The following is a 17567-nucleotide window of genomic DNA, read 5'->3' as shown; positions in this document are numbered from 1 at the left end:
AATTTCAGAAGGAAGTGTCTTGAACTGTATAATGTGAAGGAGGTGGATTCAGAGTCTTGCATCTTCCAGAGCAATTTAGATTAAGGCTGAGCATTCACTTAAAAGGTTTCTAAAGAGGAATGGGAGTAGGAAATGAGGGAGGGAAATCTCTATGTGTTAAATTTGGCATCAAAGGGAGAGTTTGACATRGAAAGAGCTTTGTGTTTCCCATTTAAAACATGTTTGTAATGTTCTGCTGTTGGGTGGAGGTGTTTGTTTCTGTCCTGTCTCAAAGCCAACTTCTAAAGAGACTGTCTAGTGAGATGTTCCTGTTCAAGAATGTGTGTGAGTTTGCTGTTTGCATTTAGATGCATATCCCTTCAAGCTATTTATGATATTGCATCTTTCCATTTCTGGGGTAGCAAGTTCTGGACGTGTTCAGCTTCTCTACCTGAATCCTGTATTGGGAAAAAAATGAGGCTTAAGAAAACATTGCAGTTGCATTCTGTGAAATTTTTTAATTAGGCTGTGGGTTTTTGCTTAGCAGATGAAGTGCTTCTTTTTTAGTGCATTCTATTGTGTGTCTGCCTTCTGTGTTCTCAGAAATGAAGTGTATAGTCCCTGGTATATTTGGACTTGAAGATTCAGACCTTTTCTGTGGGCACATGAATTCTATTCTAGYTGCATAATATTATTGGTAATGCTTTCTGTATTTATTCAAAACTCTTGTTTTTTGAAGGTTTTGGTGCCCCTGGTTCTGTTACAACAATTTCTGATGGAGTTGACCAGACGGGGCCAGGAACCACTGAGTGCCCTTGTGAACTTCGGGGTGACATATCTAGAAGATTACTCTGCAGATTATATCATTCARCAAGGAGGATGGGTAAGAAGACTGTGTTCAACTTCCATACTTTATTGAAACCTTATTTCTAAGTGTGATACTAGTAGGAGTGAAAGCTAAGAGGGATTGCTTGAAGTAAGCAGACACAAGAAAGAATAATTCAGAAAAAGAAAAAATACATCAGGAKGTCAGGACCAGAAAGGGATCTTGGGCAGTCATCTTTTCTTCTTCTCTGACCCRAGGCAGAACTGACTTTCACCCATTCATTTCTGATGTTGATATTAAAGACCTGTGTGATTGGACTCCACAATTTCCCCAGGCCGTCTGTTCCAGTTCTTTGCATGTCTGATTTGTTGGATTGCTGTTGAAATTGAAGAGGTCTTTAGGTGTCAGGTAACAATTTTCATACAGTATGTGTTAAGGTGCTAATTTGTTGCAGTATGGCGAGCTTTGTGCTTCCCTGTTAATATACATGGAGCACCAAATTTGGAAGCAGACACCCATAACAAGAGGTACTGTGCCCAAGAGGCTCCTCTTCTTAATGGCATCTTCATCCTCTGGTGACTGCTGGAAAAGGGTTTTTTCCTCCTCTTAAATTTCAGAAGTTCCTTTGCAGATAAGTAATTGGGGAGCACTTAATACAGAAATGTCAATAGGTACTAATTAATTTTTATAATAAGTGATAAGATAGCTAATGCATATTAGACTTTATAGCTGTATAGGAACATGCACAGAATGAGCAATCAGTATTTCTTTGTGCTTCATTTTTCCTTGTAGAAAATCTTTAATTCATGGTAACCAGTGTTCCTGAGTCATGGCATGCTGAGAAAGTTTCATTTAGAAATGTTKCAAAAAAGCAGCTCACAGCTGATGAGCTGGGTCTTGAAGGCTGAGCCTATGATTACTTGGTTTGGGAAAGATGCCAGATTTGAATGGAATTAATCTGGGATTTGTGAAATGGCTCCAGCAAGCTGATTTATTCTAAAAAGAAAAGCTTTTCAGGAAAACGCAATGATAAAAGAAAAAGTGCTTGTAGGAAAAATCCCATTCAGAAGCTTCTCGTATTTCAAGAGTTTACCTGAGGGTTTTTTTTTAAGAGTAGCTTGTTCCAGAATTTCTGCACATCTGCACCTTCTTTATCTGTTCCCTTCCCAGCAATTGTGAGAATAGTTGTCAAGGCCTGCAGGAGGGATTGTTTGTCTTTAATGGACAGAAGCTCTAACAGCACACCACCAAATGACTTTAGGTCATCTGATAAATGCACTCATATCTCAAAGTATTTTCATCCCAGGACAGGCCCTTACTTGCAGCATTTAGACAGATCAATGTTGGTACTTTTTTGCTTTTCTGCCTTCTTTTTTGACCTTCAAAAGAGCTGTGCTCTTTCCAGCCCCTTTTTGAGGTCTGCTGTAAACACACTTCATAGAACGCAAAGCTTCTGCAAACAGGCAACTTTCCAGCATGGCCTCCAAGTTTGGGTGACTGTGCATGGATGTACAGATCCAGGCAGTGGTGTCCAGCAGGCTCTGAGCTTGTCTGTGTACATCTAGCCAGGCATAAAATCAGACTGACACAAGCGGTGCAGCAAACAAGCCAGAGCTATTTTTGCAACAGCACAAGAGGTGAGGAARGAGACAAGGTGATGAAAATCCTTTCCAGATGAATTAATGTAGCTGTACTAACCTTTGTGAGTTGCTCTGAGGATGGGCTTGGGGTCCCACTGAGCATGTGACTTTTTGTGGAGGAAGGGCAATTTATAGTTTTATTGTATTTTTTCTTCCCTGTAAGCAAAAGGTTCATTTTTACCCAGTGGTATGTTTCTCAGTTTGTTCCRAGCCTGTGGGATGATGCTGTGGGATGGCAGTGCTGGGAGCAGGGCGTGGGGCCAGGATGGGAGAGGTTGTGTTCTGAGAAGGGCTGGGAAGAGCCTGGCAGGCTGGTAGCCACACGGAAGTGTTGGAGTGTTTGCATTTTTTARGATAAGCATCTGCCACAGGGGCTCTGTGTGCTGGATCAAGTTATCAGAAATAATTTGCTCAAGCCATAAGGGCAATGTATAAACCTGGGAGTCTCCAATGATTCACGTTGCTGTGGCATTAAGAGGTTCAATTTTTATATTATTCTGGGGCGGTGTGAAAACRGGTCTTTCCTGCAGCTGCTAAGATCTTGCTTAAAAGTGAGAAGATGCCAGAATAGCCTGTCTGGGTTTTTTGTGGATCTGGAGCAGAGGAAAGCTTAATGGTACTCAGCTTTTCAGGGGTAGACCTGAAAAGCTTTGTAATGTCTCTGGTGCTGTCTCATCCCTTGGCACTGTGTAATTTGGAATCTTCCTCACTTTTTGGATTGAAGTCAACCTTTGCTAGAAGGGGAGTAGCCAGTCAAAATAAGGGGTGAGCTGAGTCTTTCCTATGCCCCACTGCAGATCTGTGGAGTCAGAATTGTACAGAGCTGTGTCATCCATTTGCTGCATCATTCTGTGCAGCTATGATGCAGCTGGAAGAGCTCCCAGGGTTCTGCATGTGTGCAAGACTCRAGGTTCTCTCTGAGCTTAGGAGGCTTGTGGGTCCAGGAAAGCGTCTGATTGAGGATGGTGCACAGCTAACTAGAAGCAAAATTTCCAGCTCAAGGGAATAAAGTTTTACAAATTGGGGAGCTATGCAGCAGATTTCAAGAAATTRGCATGGCTTGTAGGAAATGAGAAACTTGATATACTGGAGGATGAGAAGTTGCTTTTAGTTTTTTTCATACCAGTCCCACAGAGATGTGGTGATGAGATGGTGTGTTGAAACAATGAATATTCCCCTCCCATATACCTTCAGGCACTAAAACTGTAGCACAGCTAACTTTTGATGGCAGTATGAGACTGGGATATACTGGTGGGTTGGTTGGTGAGGGAACGGCTGGCATATTTTTACACTCCCTCTTTCACTAATTGCTGACAGATTTGGCTGCAGCTCTTGCATTTACCTGTTTGACTGTACAATCTCTCTTTTGGAATAAAAAGTGTGCTGGGCATTCAGGTTCTCTAAACAGACACGTGTAGGAACACTAATTTCTTCCTCCTGACTGATGGGTCAACTGGTTCTACTAAGACCTTCTTCCTTTTTCACCTTGAGCCATCGCAAAACAACACACAGCCTGATTTACAAGTAGCTTTGTTCTTTCCCAAAAGCAATGTAAGGGCTCAGCAAACAGACATGCAGTGTGTACATGATCTCCCCACCCCTTTCCTCATGTCCCCACCCCTTTCCTCGTCTCCCCACCCCTTTCCTCATCTCCCCTCCCTTCTCTTCCTCTCCCCTCCCTTCTTTCCTCGTACCTCCCCTGCCTTTTTGCTCTGTCTGACTTCTCGAGGACTGAATGCTGCTGCATCAGAAGCAATTCTCCATCTCCTGGAAAAGTGCACAGTAAGACCAGTCAGTTGGTAAGGATTTTTTTCCCTCTTCCTTTCCCACCCCTTCCCAAATAATTTATTTCTTCTCAAGTTCCAAGGATCCTGTTTTCCATGGTTAGATTTCATCTGTGTAGAAAGAGCCGGGGAATGTCTATAAGGAAGAAATAGTGTAAGATTTCGTGGAAGCTAGCTGCCTTTTTTTCCTCTTAGATTCCCATTCCTGTTACCAGTCCATCTGCTTTTCCCTTGTTTGAACCTGTTTATCAGAGTGCAGTTAATAACCTTTCTTCTCAGCACAAGTCTGGGAGTTATATTTGTGACCCATGGCAGAAATTGTCTCTGCTTTCCCAGGGGTCTTGTCTCATGAAGTTCAGACCTGGATTTGCATTTAACTAGKTAACTGCCCATGTTAAAGAGAATAAAAGTAAATTTGTTTGAAATAGTTTCCAGTTTCCTATGTCAGCCTTAGAGGAGCTGTTCTCTGTATCTTCAGTGTTTTGTCTCGGGCTTTGCATCTGGTTGAGTTGTTTTCTTTGCTGCTGGTGTTTGAACAATACACATATTAGAGAGTATTAACAATCTGGAGGAGAAAGAAAGTAAAGAGACAATTGTCACCCTGGGGAAGCAAAGTAGTCCATTTGTGCTTCTGGAGACAAAAACCTCCTTCTGCAGCAGTACAGGTGTCTGCCCTGGGAATGACAATGCAGAAATAGAGAGACGTGCTCTGCTGGAGGAGAGTGAAGTAAGTTTAATGTGACAGAGATGCAAGAAAGGGCAGTCTAGTTAGAGGAGTCCTGTAAAGAAGTTTTCCTTTCAAAATAATTATACTTTATGCTGGTATCATGGAATACAGCAGTGAACTGTCCACTTACATGTAACTTCTTTGGTACAGTAAAAGGTTTTTAAAATTTTTACGCACTGTGGCTGAAGAAGGACATTAAGTGGTAAAGGAGCAACTAGATCTCCTTTCTCTTTTCCCTTCCAACAACTTCAAATCAGAAGAAGTGGTCTATAAATAACTGAATTTACCTCAATTTAAACCCATAAGACTGAAACCTTAAAGGGTATTGCTTTGGTGCTGACTTTCTGCAGGTTGTAGAGTTTATGTTGGAGGGCAGGGATGGATCATTTCTGTGGACTGTTCTAGCCAAAGCATTCCTTGAAGGGACTGAGAGCAGTGGCTGCAATATCAGAGTGCTTTGATCTGGTTCACTCAACCTTTTTTTCCCTTGTTTTCCTTAATAGAAAGTCCAGTCCTATTTGTAAGAACTCTGCTCTCTTTTTCTTGGCTCCACCTATCTTGACAGTTTCAGAGAGCACAGTAAATGCCTGAGGGCTTTTTGTGACTTCTTTATATTTTAGAATGTTTCATTCTGGATCTGAGTGTTGTCAGCAGCTCCTTTATAATCCGTTTCTCTGAAGGATTAGCTGGGTAATGCTGTCAGGTCTGACTTCCATAAGGGTCTGARAAGGTTTTGTATAGTGGGGCTGGGGACAGAGAGAGGGGGCAGATGGAGCTGCAGCCTGGGCAAAGCTGGGTGGGAGTGAAGGTTCCTGACYACAGCAGCCATCCCTGGGCACAGGCAGCCCTGCTCCAGCACACAGCTGCTCCTCTGCCACAGCTACAAATTGTTCAACAACCRCAGTCCCAGCWCTAGGGAAGTWTGTTGTGGGAAGTTTGTTGTGGGAAGTTTGGTTATTTCCCCAGAGGGAGATGTCTCAGGGTCCCTGGGCACAGGCCAGTTTGTCACTCCTTGTTTTTCAGACACTGGATTTTAAGCACAAATGCATTTGATGGGTTCTTAGTGTTCACTGCTGTGACACTATTGGTGTGGGGAAAGTTGCCATAGATGCATAGAATATGCAGAGTTGGAAGGGACCCTCAAGGCTCACTGAGTCCAAGCCCTGAATCACACCATGAGCCTGAGAGCATTGTCCAAACGCTTCTTGAACTTTCTTTCTCTCTGGGAGAGATTATGTTGCAAGATAGTCAGTGCCCTCACCTAAAGAACTTTCTAGCTGAGTTGAGTGTTTGAAATTTTTATTATAGCCAAGATTGCTCTCCTGGGAGACTGTGTTCTGCCAGCATTTCCTCTTGAACCTCAAGAYGCTCTTTTTCTCAGGGATTTTATGTGGGTCTGTTTAGTTTCATGTTGAGTGGTTGAAACTCAGGGAACATGGAGATGTTTTTTTCCCTGGTGGCACTGTCTGASCTGTACAGAATTTTGCCTGTGTTGGACAAAATCAGGATTTGGGAGATACAGGTGGCTTGCTGGGCAGTATATTTTTCRGGTGGGCTTTTTTGTGTCCTCAGAAATTAGTTCTGTATGAGTTGCCTTTACACATAGTTCCTTTTTTATATTTTAAGAACTGAACCAGAGAGACCAGTTGAGCTTTTACAAACACTTAAAACCAAACCCTAGAAGAAGCTTCAACAGCAGTTAGAGCTGTTTTGCATTTTCCTGCTCTTTGGAGTTTACGGGGCAGGGGATTCAAAGTCTGCTCTAAGATGCAGTAAATGCTCTGTTGGACACCTGAATGTGGATCTCTTCTGTTCACTATCTAACCACATATCAATTATAGATGTAATGTTTGCATCTACTCCTACTAATTTTTGTAGAGAAAAGGGTTGCTTTTATCTTTGAGACATTCAGAGTTTTCATTTGAGTATCTCTGCACCAGAGCAGCTTTACATAAATCATGCCAAAATTATTATTTTGTTAACTAAGGATCCYTTTTCTTATGTATAGTTAAAGGTTTTTCTGTTTATCAAATATAACTATTGTAGTTAATGTCTGTTTGTTTGCATATACTTAATAACAGACGTACTAGAAAAATATGAAAAATAATATAGACATTTTAAKAGTCAGTTTCTGTGTCTAGTTTTTCTTTTATGTTTGCAGTGTTTAAATCAGAAACTTGAAACTTGACAGGTGTTCTTTAAGTAACAGTTCTATACTATATAATTGGTGGACTTTCAGACATTTTTTAAATTATTTTATTACCAGTTTGCATTTGTCCAGTGTAGCTCACCCTGTAGCATACTGGCTAAAGCCTCTCCTGAGGGCAAGTGTGCCACATTTGTTAATTGTGCTTCCTGTCACTTGTAAAAGTGTTGATGAACATTCCTGCAAGTCAAAGCCCATAGGCTGAGGACAGTGATTTCAATAGCTCTGATTTTTAAGTCTGCAAATGCCACCTCAACAGAACCAAGCTGATCTTTCCCTGAAGACTGCCTCATGGGATGTGGCCACTCTTGCAGTGTTCTAGCTAAGTAGGGGAGTATGCAGTTCTCTGTCTCCTCGTAAGCTGTACCACTTCTTCCCTCAAGTGGCAGTGGTTGGGATCAGAAATGGCAGGAAGCTGCAGAGCGGGACTTAGGATTCCCTACCACACCTGACATGGTTCTCTAAGTATGCTGGATGAGGAAAAGCACTCACAAATTTGCAAGTTTCCCACTGCAAATATGAAAAAGCAACTCTGATCTTTCTGGTTTGAAGCAGTAGACTGTGTATTTACAATAAACAAAGCAGATAAGGAAATGCTTACATACATTCCTTATTTACTATCAAATCTAAAGTATAGGGTTTATATAAGGCCTCAGGTTATTAAAAATCCTTCCACATGTTCCATCCTGTCCTGAAATAATCTGCTGCTGGAGCTTTGCTTCTGGGTCACATCTGTAGATGAATCAAGAGAATTGTCCTAAATGTCATTCAGTTTTTATTTCAGCTGCTTTAGAAGGAAAAAAACCCACCAAAGTGCAAACCTCAACTGAACCGGCACAAAATCCGAGCTTTATCCGCTTGACTTTATGTATTAAATCTTAATTCAGCTCAAGAAATATTAATCATGTATCCTAAATAATGCCTATTACTGTCTGGATTTTCAATTAAAGCTTCATAAGCTTTTAACGAAAAAGTGCTGGAATTACCCACTGCCAGTGTGTCAGCTCTGCCCAGCCTTCCCAACCACAGGCGATCTGTCTCTCCAAGCCTGGGGAGTTGTGTCCCTGAGGCACTGACACGGAAGGTAAATTGTCTGTAAAGACAGAAAGGAATCAGCCAAGCTGCATAAGGCTCTGATTTATAGGGAGCCAGCAACTGATAACTCTTTTGAGGTCAGCACAGTTTGCGTGAGAAAAGGAACAATAAAACTCTTGAGCCCCTTTGGCCCTCCTCCCTCCTGCTGAAGGCAGGCTGCATGTGTAGTGTGGGTACATTTATTAATGAAGTATTTGAAATGATGAGGATTGCCCATGCTCCTTGTATAACCATCCCTTCATTTCCTTACCCTCTCCAAAGCAGTTTATCCTGCATGTTACCTTCAGGATGTGCCCAGATCTTACGTGTATTTTGTGAGAAGTGAAGCTCCAGTGAAAATATGTATTCAGAAGCATCAGCATGGTTTAAATTTCAGGGCAGTCCCTGTACCCACTGTCCCCACTGACTACAGGTGGCTCCATCCTCCCCTCCGTGGGCTGCTGAGTCATAGCTCAAAGCCTCTTGGCTTGCACCAGTGAACAGTGTGTGACTTCAGGGGAAATCAGGCTGTCTGAATGTAGCCCTTGTTGGTGCTTTTCTTGCTACAATCACCAGAGCTCACAAATCCTCAGCAGTTCAGAATAATTTTGTTTATGCCTCATGTTGAGTGAGTCACAGCAGCATGGGTGCACTTCATTGGAATGTTAAGAGTAGTGCTGTTATCAGTGGTGTGTGTCCCTGTTCCTTCTCCTAATGTCAGACCATAGACATGGTTTAGTGTGTTGTGATATGGTGTGGACAGGAAATAAATTCATCCTGGTTTGTGGAAGTGTAGAGCTGAACAGAGAGGATAGTCCAGAGGTTCATGAGATTGCAGGTTTTGCCCCTATTTTGTTATTTAATTGCTGTTTTTCTGAGTCTGTATCACTTGTGGAAATAAAAAAATGGCTTTGACTGTAGGTATCTGTTAGTGGCTTATATTSCAGTGAGAATATTTCCTACTTAATCAGCATCCAGAGCAAATCCTGAGGGTCAAAGGAGTGAGTGTTACAATCTCTAGAGTGTGTGGGCAGCAGGCTGCCTGTCCATCCTCAGCAAAGGGTGGTGGAAGCTGCCCACAATGACTGACTCCCGTTATGCTGCTCTCCAGTGCCTGCTGGAACAGGATAGGTTGGTGCTGTGTGTGAAGTCCTGTCCTCCCACACTGCACAGCAGCCCTGGCCCTCATAGCTTATACTTRGTCTCTTTGGATCCACTAACCTCTTACTTAGTTTCTTGGCTCTTCTTTTCCATTGCCCTTAATTTGSAATGCCGGTTGCTTCCTCCTACATGTAGAGCTCTATTTTGTTCTAATGGTCTGAGCTGCATTAAAAAAAAATAGTTCTTCTAATGAAAGATGAAATTTTCATGATGATACTATAGTCTTGAATTGCCAGTGACTGCTTGCAGAGCAGAGCTTGCTTTGGGTTTGGCATGTGGGTGGTGTCTGAACATTTTCACAAATGCAATGCTTTACTCATTTTTACTGAATTCTTAATTAAGACTTTGTGGTGACCCTCAAATGGTCACTGAACAGCTTAACTGCTTTTAACCCTTTCCCTGAGAAATTCTGTGCATCGTTTCACTTTAGTTTCTGACCATCTTTCCAAGCTAGATGATGTTTCCCACATCTGAGCAATTTAAAGGTATTTAGGAAGAAAAGTTTCTTTTCAAGTGTTCTGTAATATTCCTTTGCCCATATCCAAGTCTCTTCCAAAATTCCATGGGCCAAGGGTTAAAAACAGAATTTAATTCCACAGAATAAAAAGTATGTTTTTAACTGGGATCAGTTCCTGACACAGGTCATTGTGTGGATCCATTAAAAGTTGTGGAACAACCAAGGAGATGTCTTGGAATGGGAAACTATAGGTAGGAATCAACCCCTGAATTTACAGGTGTTGAGAAGGGTTTAAAAAAGAGACAACTGCTCAGAGTGCTTTAGGAGAACTATTGCATGTGGAAGGGAGCAGGGAGAAAGAGAATTAATGACATTTTGTGTTGYGATGGACTGTGCAGGAAAGCTTGATAATTGAACAAGGAATTTGCACAGAAGGGGGTCCCAGCACTGCAGTAATTGATAGAATGTTCAAATAATTTTTGTTACAAGCAAGAAAGTTACTGAATTCTTGTTAACTGTTTCACAGACTTCTATTATATGGCATAGGAAACTTTGGGGAGAAACTTAGGAAACTTCTCTGCCCCCATCTCTTTGTCCTCATTTCAGCTGGAATAGAGCTTATTTTCTTCCCAGTTGGTACAGAGCTATGTTTTGGATTTAAAAGGAGAGTAACACTGATAACACACTGATGTTTTTGTTGTTGCTAAGTAGTGATATCCCTAAATCAAGGACTTTTCAGTGTCTCATGCTCTGCCAGTGAGASACAAGAGGCTGGGAGGGAACATGGCCAGGGCAGCTAATACTGGCCAAACTGGCCAAAAGGATATTCCAAACCATAGAACATCAAGCCCAGTATATAAATTGGGGCTGATACAGTGAATGAGTATTTTACACTTGCAGTTTCTCCAGCTGAAGCCCACTGTCAGATTTTTATGAGGCCACACATTTTTCTAACYAAAAAAAAAAGCAAGCAGAAACCTTGTCAGCATCTCTTGGTTTCTGTTCTTGGTTGTTTGTCTCAGCGTCAGTTGTGTAGCCAAAGTTTTGATGGTGAATGTGAATTCGTTTAAAAATAGCCTAAATGGTACTAAAATCCTAGAATTACTATAGATTTCAGCTTCGTGGTACAAAGTAGAAATACATGCCTCAGGTAGCACTGGAAATGAGATAAAATTAATGTAAGAGGAACACCGTTAGGTGAAAATAGACAAGCAATAGAGAGCACTTGCACAGAAGGGAGAAGGGAGCAGTATTCAGCTGGAATCCTGTACTCGTGTTTGCTTTCTTTTTCTTTGTTCTGTTGCAGTTTGGTCTCAAGACTTTAGTATCTTGTTGGTTTAATAATGACCATGTGGTGTRTTTTGGTGATGTAATCGGTGATAAAGTAATGTCAGGGAAAGGAGGAGCTCCCAGCAAAGCTCATATAAGAGGTTTCATTCTCTGAAAATGCCAGCTGGACCAGCTGGGTTCTGTAATCTCTACTGAAATGTAGGTCAGGCTGCTGCTGCTCCTGCAGAAGCCCTCTCATCTTTCTTCCAGCTCACCAAGTTTCCAGGTGTCCTGTTCTGTCCCGTACAGGGGATGGAATGCTGAAGCTGTCGCTCACGTGTTGTGTCCTCCTTTTTGTTCRTAGGGAACAGTCTTTACGTTGGAATCTGAAGAGGAAGAGTATCCCGGGCTCATTGCAGAGGACAGCAATGACATTTACATCCTGACCAGTGACAACTCAGGACAGGTGAGCCCCCCGGAATCCCCCACGGTGACCACGTCGTGGCAGTCAGAAAGCCTGCCCGTCTCCCTGTCGGCGAGTCAGAGCTGGCACACAGAGAGCCTGCCAGTCTCCCTGGGACCCGAGTCCTGGCAGCAAGTGGCTATGGATCCTGAAGAAGTCAAAAGTCTGGACAGCAACGGAGGGGGTGAAGAGAGGAGTGAGAACAACTCTTCCAACTCCGACATTGTTCACGTGGAGAAAGAAGAGATACCAGAGGGGATTGAGGAAGCAGTGGTGTCAGCCAGCACTGCAGAGACCATGCAGGCAGCATTTCCAGAAACCTCTGCTTCTTTACAGGAAATGAAACCTCCTGAATTTGCTGCTGCTGAAAAAGCACATCCCTCTGCACTTCTGCRTACAAAACAGGAGGAAAAGGGAAAAGCAGCTGAAGAGCTTGTTGAACCTGAAATCCCCCTATTAAGTAAACCTGTCCCAAAATTAGCCCCATCAGAAGAAAAGGCTGCACCAGAACCTGAGAAAATACTGATTCCAGGGGAAAAAAAAGGGGGGAAAGAGGGCCATTTGGAAGAAATAGAAGAGAAATCTTCGGCTGCAGAGGAGAAGCCTATCCTATTGCCAGAAGGGAAATCTATACTGCTGTAYGGCGGAGCTGCTGCAGTTGCTATCTTGGCTGTAGCCGTTGGAGTAGCATTGGCACTTAGGAAAAAGTAACAGCTCTCTTGAGGAGGAGGGGGGAGAGAAGAGAGCACATCCAATTTTTGTAGTTGTGTTACCTAAAGGTTGAGCTGCCTGCTGTTTAATTGGACATTTGAGTAACTCAGTGGTGATGAGGTGAGGTTGTTCAATAAGCCTCCAGCTATGGACAATCATGTTTTTAGTAGAATTGGGGCGGGGACTGGTTTTTCGTGATTAAAGTATGGGGGTATTTTTAAAAAAAAATAAATTCTGCAAATTTAAGAATTTAAGTGCAGGTGCTGAAGGAAGGGGTGCTCATACTCTAGGAACTGGAACAGAGAATCCCCAGGGGGAGAGCCAGCTGCTGCCCACCCCTGGAGTTTTTGGCTTCTCAGATTGACTGCTATTGCAACTGTACTGTCTTGTCACTTCCCGTTGTGCCCTGAGCCCCTCCTAACAAAAGTTAGCCAACCTGAGTCCTGTAGCGAGAGGCTGGTCTCCCTTTTGTCTCAGCTTCCTCTCAGGTACAGCACTGCTCCTCATAACCTTCCAGGTTCCTCCTACGCCCCAGTGGGACAGTGCTTATTCTTACCTCTTGGCTCACACTGGTTTTGGCCCCTAACGTTTACTGAGCCCCATCCTGTGAAGATGCTGCCTCTCTATAGCTGTATTATCTCTGAGCATCCTGATGTTCCTGGGGCAGAGGTGCTGCCCAGGAGGGTGGGAGGAACACGGCTGTTTGGTGGTTTGAGAATTCATTTGCTCTGCTCCTGCCCAGCCCACATCACTGCAACCCTTCAGTTACCAGAGGTACCAAATTTATGCTGGACACGGTGCCATTGTGATCAGTACTCTGATACCTGGGGTGTATTCAGCAAAAATATAGCAAAACCGTGTGGAAGCAAGGCCAGTGCCTCAAGTGCAATTCAGACATTAAACGCTCTGCTGTCCTGTGTCACACTGCAGTATGCATTGTCCTTCCCGAGTTAAGCACAGAGTGTATTTAGTCTTAACTTGGTCTCGTTGGTGACAGAATCCCAGATATATAAAGCAATGGATTCTAGTAACTGAGCAAAAGAGCATTAAACATCTCTATCTGCTTGTTCCTGACCAGGCCTGGAGTGGTGTTCAGTACCATTTCTTTTGTGACTGTGAATCTGTAATTAGCTAAACTTACAGGTTCACAAATGATGAGCAAGTTACTTTAGCAAAAAAAGGAAATACTCCTTCCTGCAGTCACAACACTTCAGGTCTGTGTGGAGAGAAATCTTTCAAGTATTGCCCTACTCCTTAATCGGACCCAGCTGCAGGCGTTCCTCTTTCAGTGTGTCTGTCCTTGTCCATACTGCAGCTCCGTGGGCAAGACTTGTGCTTCCCAGGTAGAATTATGGATGTATCTCTGAGGGTTGGTGGTGGCACTGTGGCTTAGACCAGATGGAGGAAGGTGAACGGGAACTCGTGATAATGTAAAAAATGAAACATGAGTTTATGGGAATCTTATTCTTCGCAAAGCACAAAGACAAGGTACTTTTATTTCTAAATAATCTTATCAAGAGTACATCTCCTGATGAGCCTGGTTCTTAAGRGATCTCAGAATGAAGAGATGTTAGCATATTCTCTATTTTAGGATATTCTTGCTGCATTTTCCCATCCCAGGATGCTGGAAAGTTAGTCAGAATGTGTTTGTTAGATTGTGAGGAATTATTTTTGTTTAAGCTTTTGTGGAATGGATTTTCTAGAAAACTTACTGGATTTTGAACTCTGTGTGTGTGACATTGAATTTTGAGAGAAAGTGTTGTTGTGTATATACTGCCACTGTGGACTGAACTTGGGAGTTCTGGAGTTCTGGACTGTACTGTTGATCATTGACTGCTCTTCTTCCATGTACAAAACATAGCAGGTTGGCCTTATAAAAAAACCCAAATATTTTATCATCTTGCAAAATGGAATTGACTTTTTTTGCCATTTTCTGGTGTCCTCTTGTTCTCATTGCTGTGCTGTGTCCCCAGAACAGGTCACTGGGACTTCCTCATGCCATGGACTCTCTGTTGTCTGCCTTCCCAGCAGGGCATTTCCCTCTCCTGGCCCCTTGCAGGAGTTTTCCTCACATGGAGGAGAGGTCTCTTTATGCTCCATCTGTCACAGACATGCAGGAGCAGTTTAGCTTAGTTTCACATGTCGTGTTTATCAAGGAATGGTACAGTCTCTGAGGTGGCACAAGCAGCTTTACTGCATGGTCAGTCGGGGTGGGGCTGCCCCTCTCCTGCTGCTTTGATGATGGCTTTGCATTCTTCACTGGGCATGTTCTCTGTGGTAGAGAACTATTCTTATTCTGTCCTACATCCTCTCCTTACTGAAAATTATGAAGCTACTATTGGTACATATCCCACCCACATATACATCCACCCCAGCCACACAGCAGGTTACACGGAGGTTAGAGTTGGATTCTGTGGACGCTSTGGATAACTTGTGTACAAATGGGAGGGAGGTTGGAGGCAGGGCTGGTGTTACTTCATCTCTTCTCTACTTGTGGTTGTTTCAGTAGTAGAGTGGAGATGGGTAGAGGACAGACAAGAATAAATCCAGGCCAGCTGGGGAAGAAGTTCCTGACTTAGTGGCACAAGGAGCCCAATGGGGCATGAAATAAAAAGCTTCCACACACAGCAGTGAGAAGGTGGCAGCAGTAGTAAGGMAAATAAATGACTGTGTTAGGCATATTTGTGGTCAGGCAGAAGCCTTGAGTATCTGATGTATTGCTATATTTAATGGAGCATCAGTTACACCATATTTTGGTTGCTCTGTTCTTTCTTAATAGTATTTTTCTCCTTCTAGGGTCTTTTAGATTTGACAAGTCAGCAAGAATTTGTACCATCTTCTCCCCCACCCCACTAACCACATGTTCAGAAAATTTATTGTATGAGTCTCTTTCCTCTGGGAACACCTSACTAGTTAAAAAGGTCAGCTGTGGGGTTGAATTCTGCTATTTGGAGTCCTATGGTCAGAGCTGAGACAGGCCCTGGGTAAGCTCAGATATGGCAGTGTTCTTACAGACCTGAGTGAGAGGCTGCACTGTTAAGAGAAGTGTATTAGAAAACTCAAGTTTTCTTCCCTCCTGTCTTCAAGTATATTACAGTAATCTTTAACTGCAGGGTCCAATTGAAAAGTGAAAGGTGTGATGCAGCCTCTCTTTAGTGGATTTCTTGTAGCTGGTAGAGGGAAGGCAGCAGCTATATACTTACAAAAGGACATACAGAATTACTTTCATTTGTATTGCTTATCCCCTTCCCATAAGTGCCTCAATATCTGTCTTCGAGTGGCCTGTACCTTAACAAAATATCTATCTTAGATGCATTCTGTCTTCACTTTATCCTTGGCATACCCTAAAGCTGAGATGCTAGAACAGCAGAGGACTGGATCTATCAAAAATGTGGAAAATAATTAAGGAACTGCGGCGGGCAGCATGCTCAATCAGGAGCTGTCAAGGGAAAGGTTTTCAAGATAGGTGCAACTTAAATTCAGCWGTGCTTAATTCTAAGCTATGCTTGGCTGGGCATTGTGGCTGGGAGCTGGGCTAGGACTTTGTTCAGCAGGCACTGCAGGAACAAGAGGCTRAGAGCAAAGACTGAAATCCAGAATTCCTGTTTCCCAAAAGCCCAAAGTGCAGACACAGAGCCATGTCCCTGCCTGTTGCAGCTCTTGTGTGCTGGGTGGAGTCTGGTGGGTTCCTGCTTCCTGAGTCCSTTTAGCTTTGGGAGGTCCAGGCTGTGGAGTGGTTGGTAGCATGGCAGTGCTGAGCTGCTCAGCTGCCCCAAACAGGAATATTACTGGGCACACAGAAAGAAGCAGTTTAAAAATTTAAGGTTTTGGTTCTCATTRGGCTGGGTGGATGCTGAGTAGAGGTTCTCAGGATGGGAATTTGGCTGCTGAAAACTACTGAAAATAACTTAAATCTAAAATACTAGGTCTGACCCAACAAAGTAGAAGGAAGCAGCACTTCTGCAGACTTCTGTCCATTGAGCTGTGAATCATCAAGCAGCTGCTCCTACAGGTACTCACCAGTCCGAAGAGAAGCCCCTAACACAGAGCTGGGTGRTGCAGCAAGAGTGGTCTCTGTTCAGTATTGCACCTGGTTTGGTAGATTCTGGCTGGAGGTGAAGCGCCTATTGTGGTGTTTGCACTTTCTTTCTTAATTTGCCTTCTGGAGAGGAAATCAGTACTACAGGAATCCATCCTTACCCTTTGCRAGGGCTTCATTTTTTGTCTGGGCTGGGGCTGTGTTCAGGCAGCTGCAGCTAAAGGGCCAGGTGGAAGCTGTAGTGCTGAGTGTTCTTACACAGAAGTTTTGCTGCCAGAATCCCATTCCCTTCCTTCCCACACAGCGCTGATCACTAGGCTAACACTGAACTGGATTTTTAAACTAATCAATGCTTTCTAATGGTCACAAATTAGTGCTAAACAAGTGCTAAACAAGCAAGCTTCTGAAGTTTGTTCTTCTTTCATTTTAGTGCTTGCAGATACAAGAATCTGACATTATAAACCTTCCCTATATTTAATTTCTGTTAGAGAGGTATGGCAGCACTGGCAAAATCCTTGTAAGGTAGATCTTGCTGTTCTGGCTAAAAACTAGAAATGCTTCTGGTACCATAGTCTCTCATTCACTAAGCCAGAGMAAGCTCCTGTTACAGAATTTGACAGTGTAATTACTAGATTCTTYTGTTGTGAAATGGGAGGAATGGGGTGGAGAGGTGTACATGGCTAGCCCAGCTGTGATGCCTATGGACATCAGAATGCCCTGGAATGTCCTATTCCAGGCTCTATTTATGTCTGCCCATGTTGGAGCATAGAGGGAGAAAGTGTTTCCCAGTGAAAAGTTCCTGTTTAATATCTTTATTGATGATCTGGATGAGGGGACTGAGTCTACCATTAGCAAATTTGTAGATGACACCAAGTTGGGTGCAGGTGTCAAGTCTGCTGGAGGGTAGGAGGGCTCTGTAGAGGGACCTGGACAGGCTGGATCAGTGAGCCAATTCCAGCGATGTGAGACTCAACAAGACCAYGTGCCAGATCCCGTACTTGGGCCACAACAACCCCCTGCAGGGTTACAAGTTGGGGACACAGTGGCTGGACAGTRGCCAGGCAGAAATGGACCTGGGGGTATGACTGACAGCAGYGGAACATGAGCCAGCAGTGCGCCCATGTGGCCAAGAAGGCCAGTGGCATCCTGGCCTGTATCAGGAATAGTGTGGCCAGCAGGAGCAGGGCAGTGCTTCTTCCCCTGTACTCAGCACTGGTGAAGCTGCACCTTC

The 17567-nt window shown here is 43.4% G+C and overlaps 1 protein-coding gene across 2 annotated transcripts in view; it reads left to right on the top strand.

The window, feature by feature from the left end:
• Positions 1–12525, top strand: part of BCL2L13 (BCL2 like 13) — a 34439-nt gene extending 21914 nt beyond the window's left edge. For both annotated transcript variants that reach the window (XM_057390038.1, XM_057390039.1), the window contains exons 6-7: positions 719–862; positions 11488–12525. In XM_057390038.1, the coding sequence (XP_057246021.1) occupies positions 719–862; positions 11488–12297 (954 nt within the window). In that variant the 3' untranslated portion in view covers positions 12298–12525. The remainder of the gene's footprint in view (positions 1–718; positions 863–11487) is intronic.
• Positions 12526–17567: the final 5042 nt, after the last annotated feature.

Source organism: Malurus melanocephalus, unplaced genomic scaffold (assembly GCF_030028575.1).
Source record: "Malurus melanocephalus ecotype Western Australia unplaced genomic scaffold, MMel_1.1 scaffold_22, whole genome shotgun sequence".
NCBI lineage: Eukaryota > Metazoa > Chordata > Aves > Passeriformes > Maluridae > Malurus > Malurus melanocephalus.
This window is presented reverse-complemented; position numbering and strand designations above follow the sequence as displayed.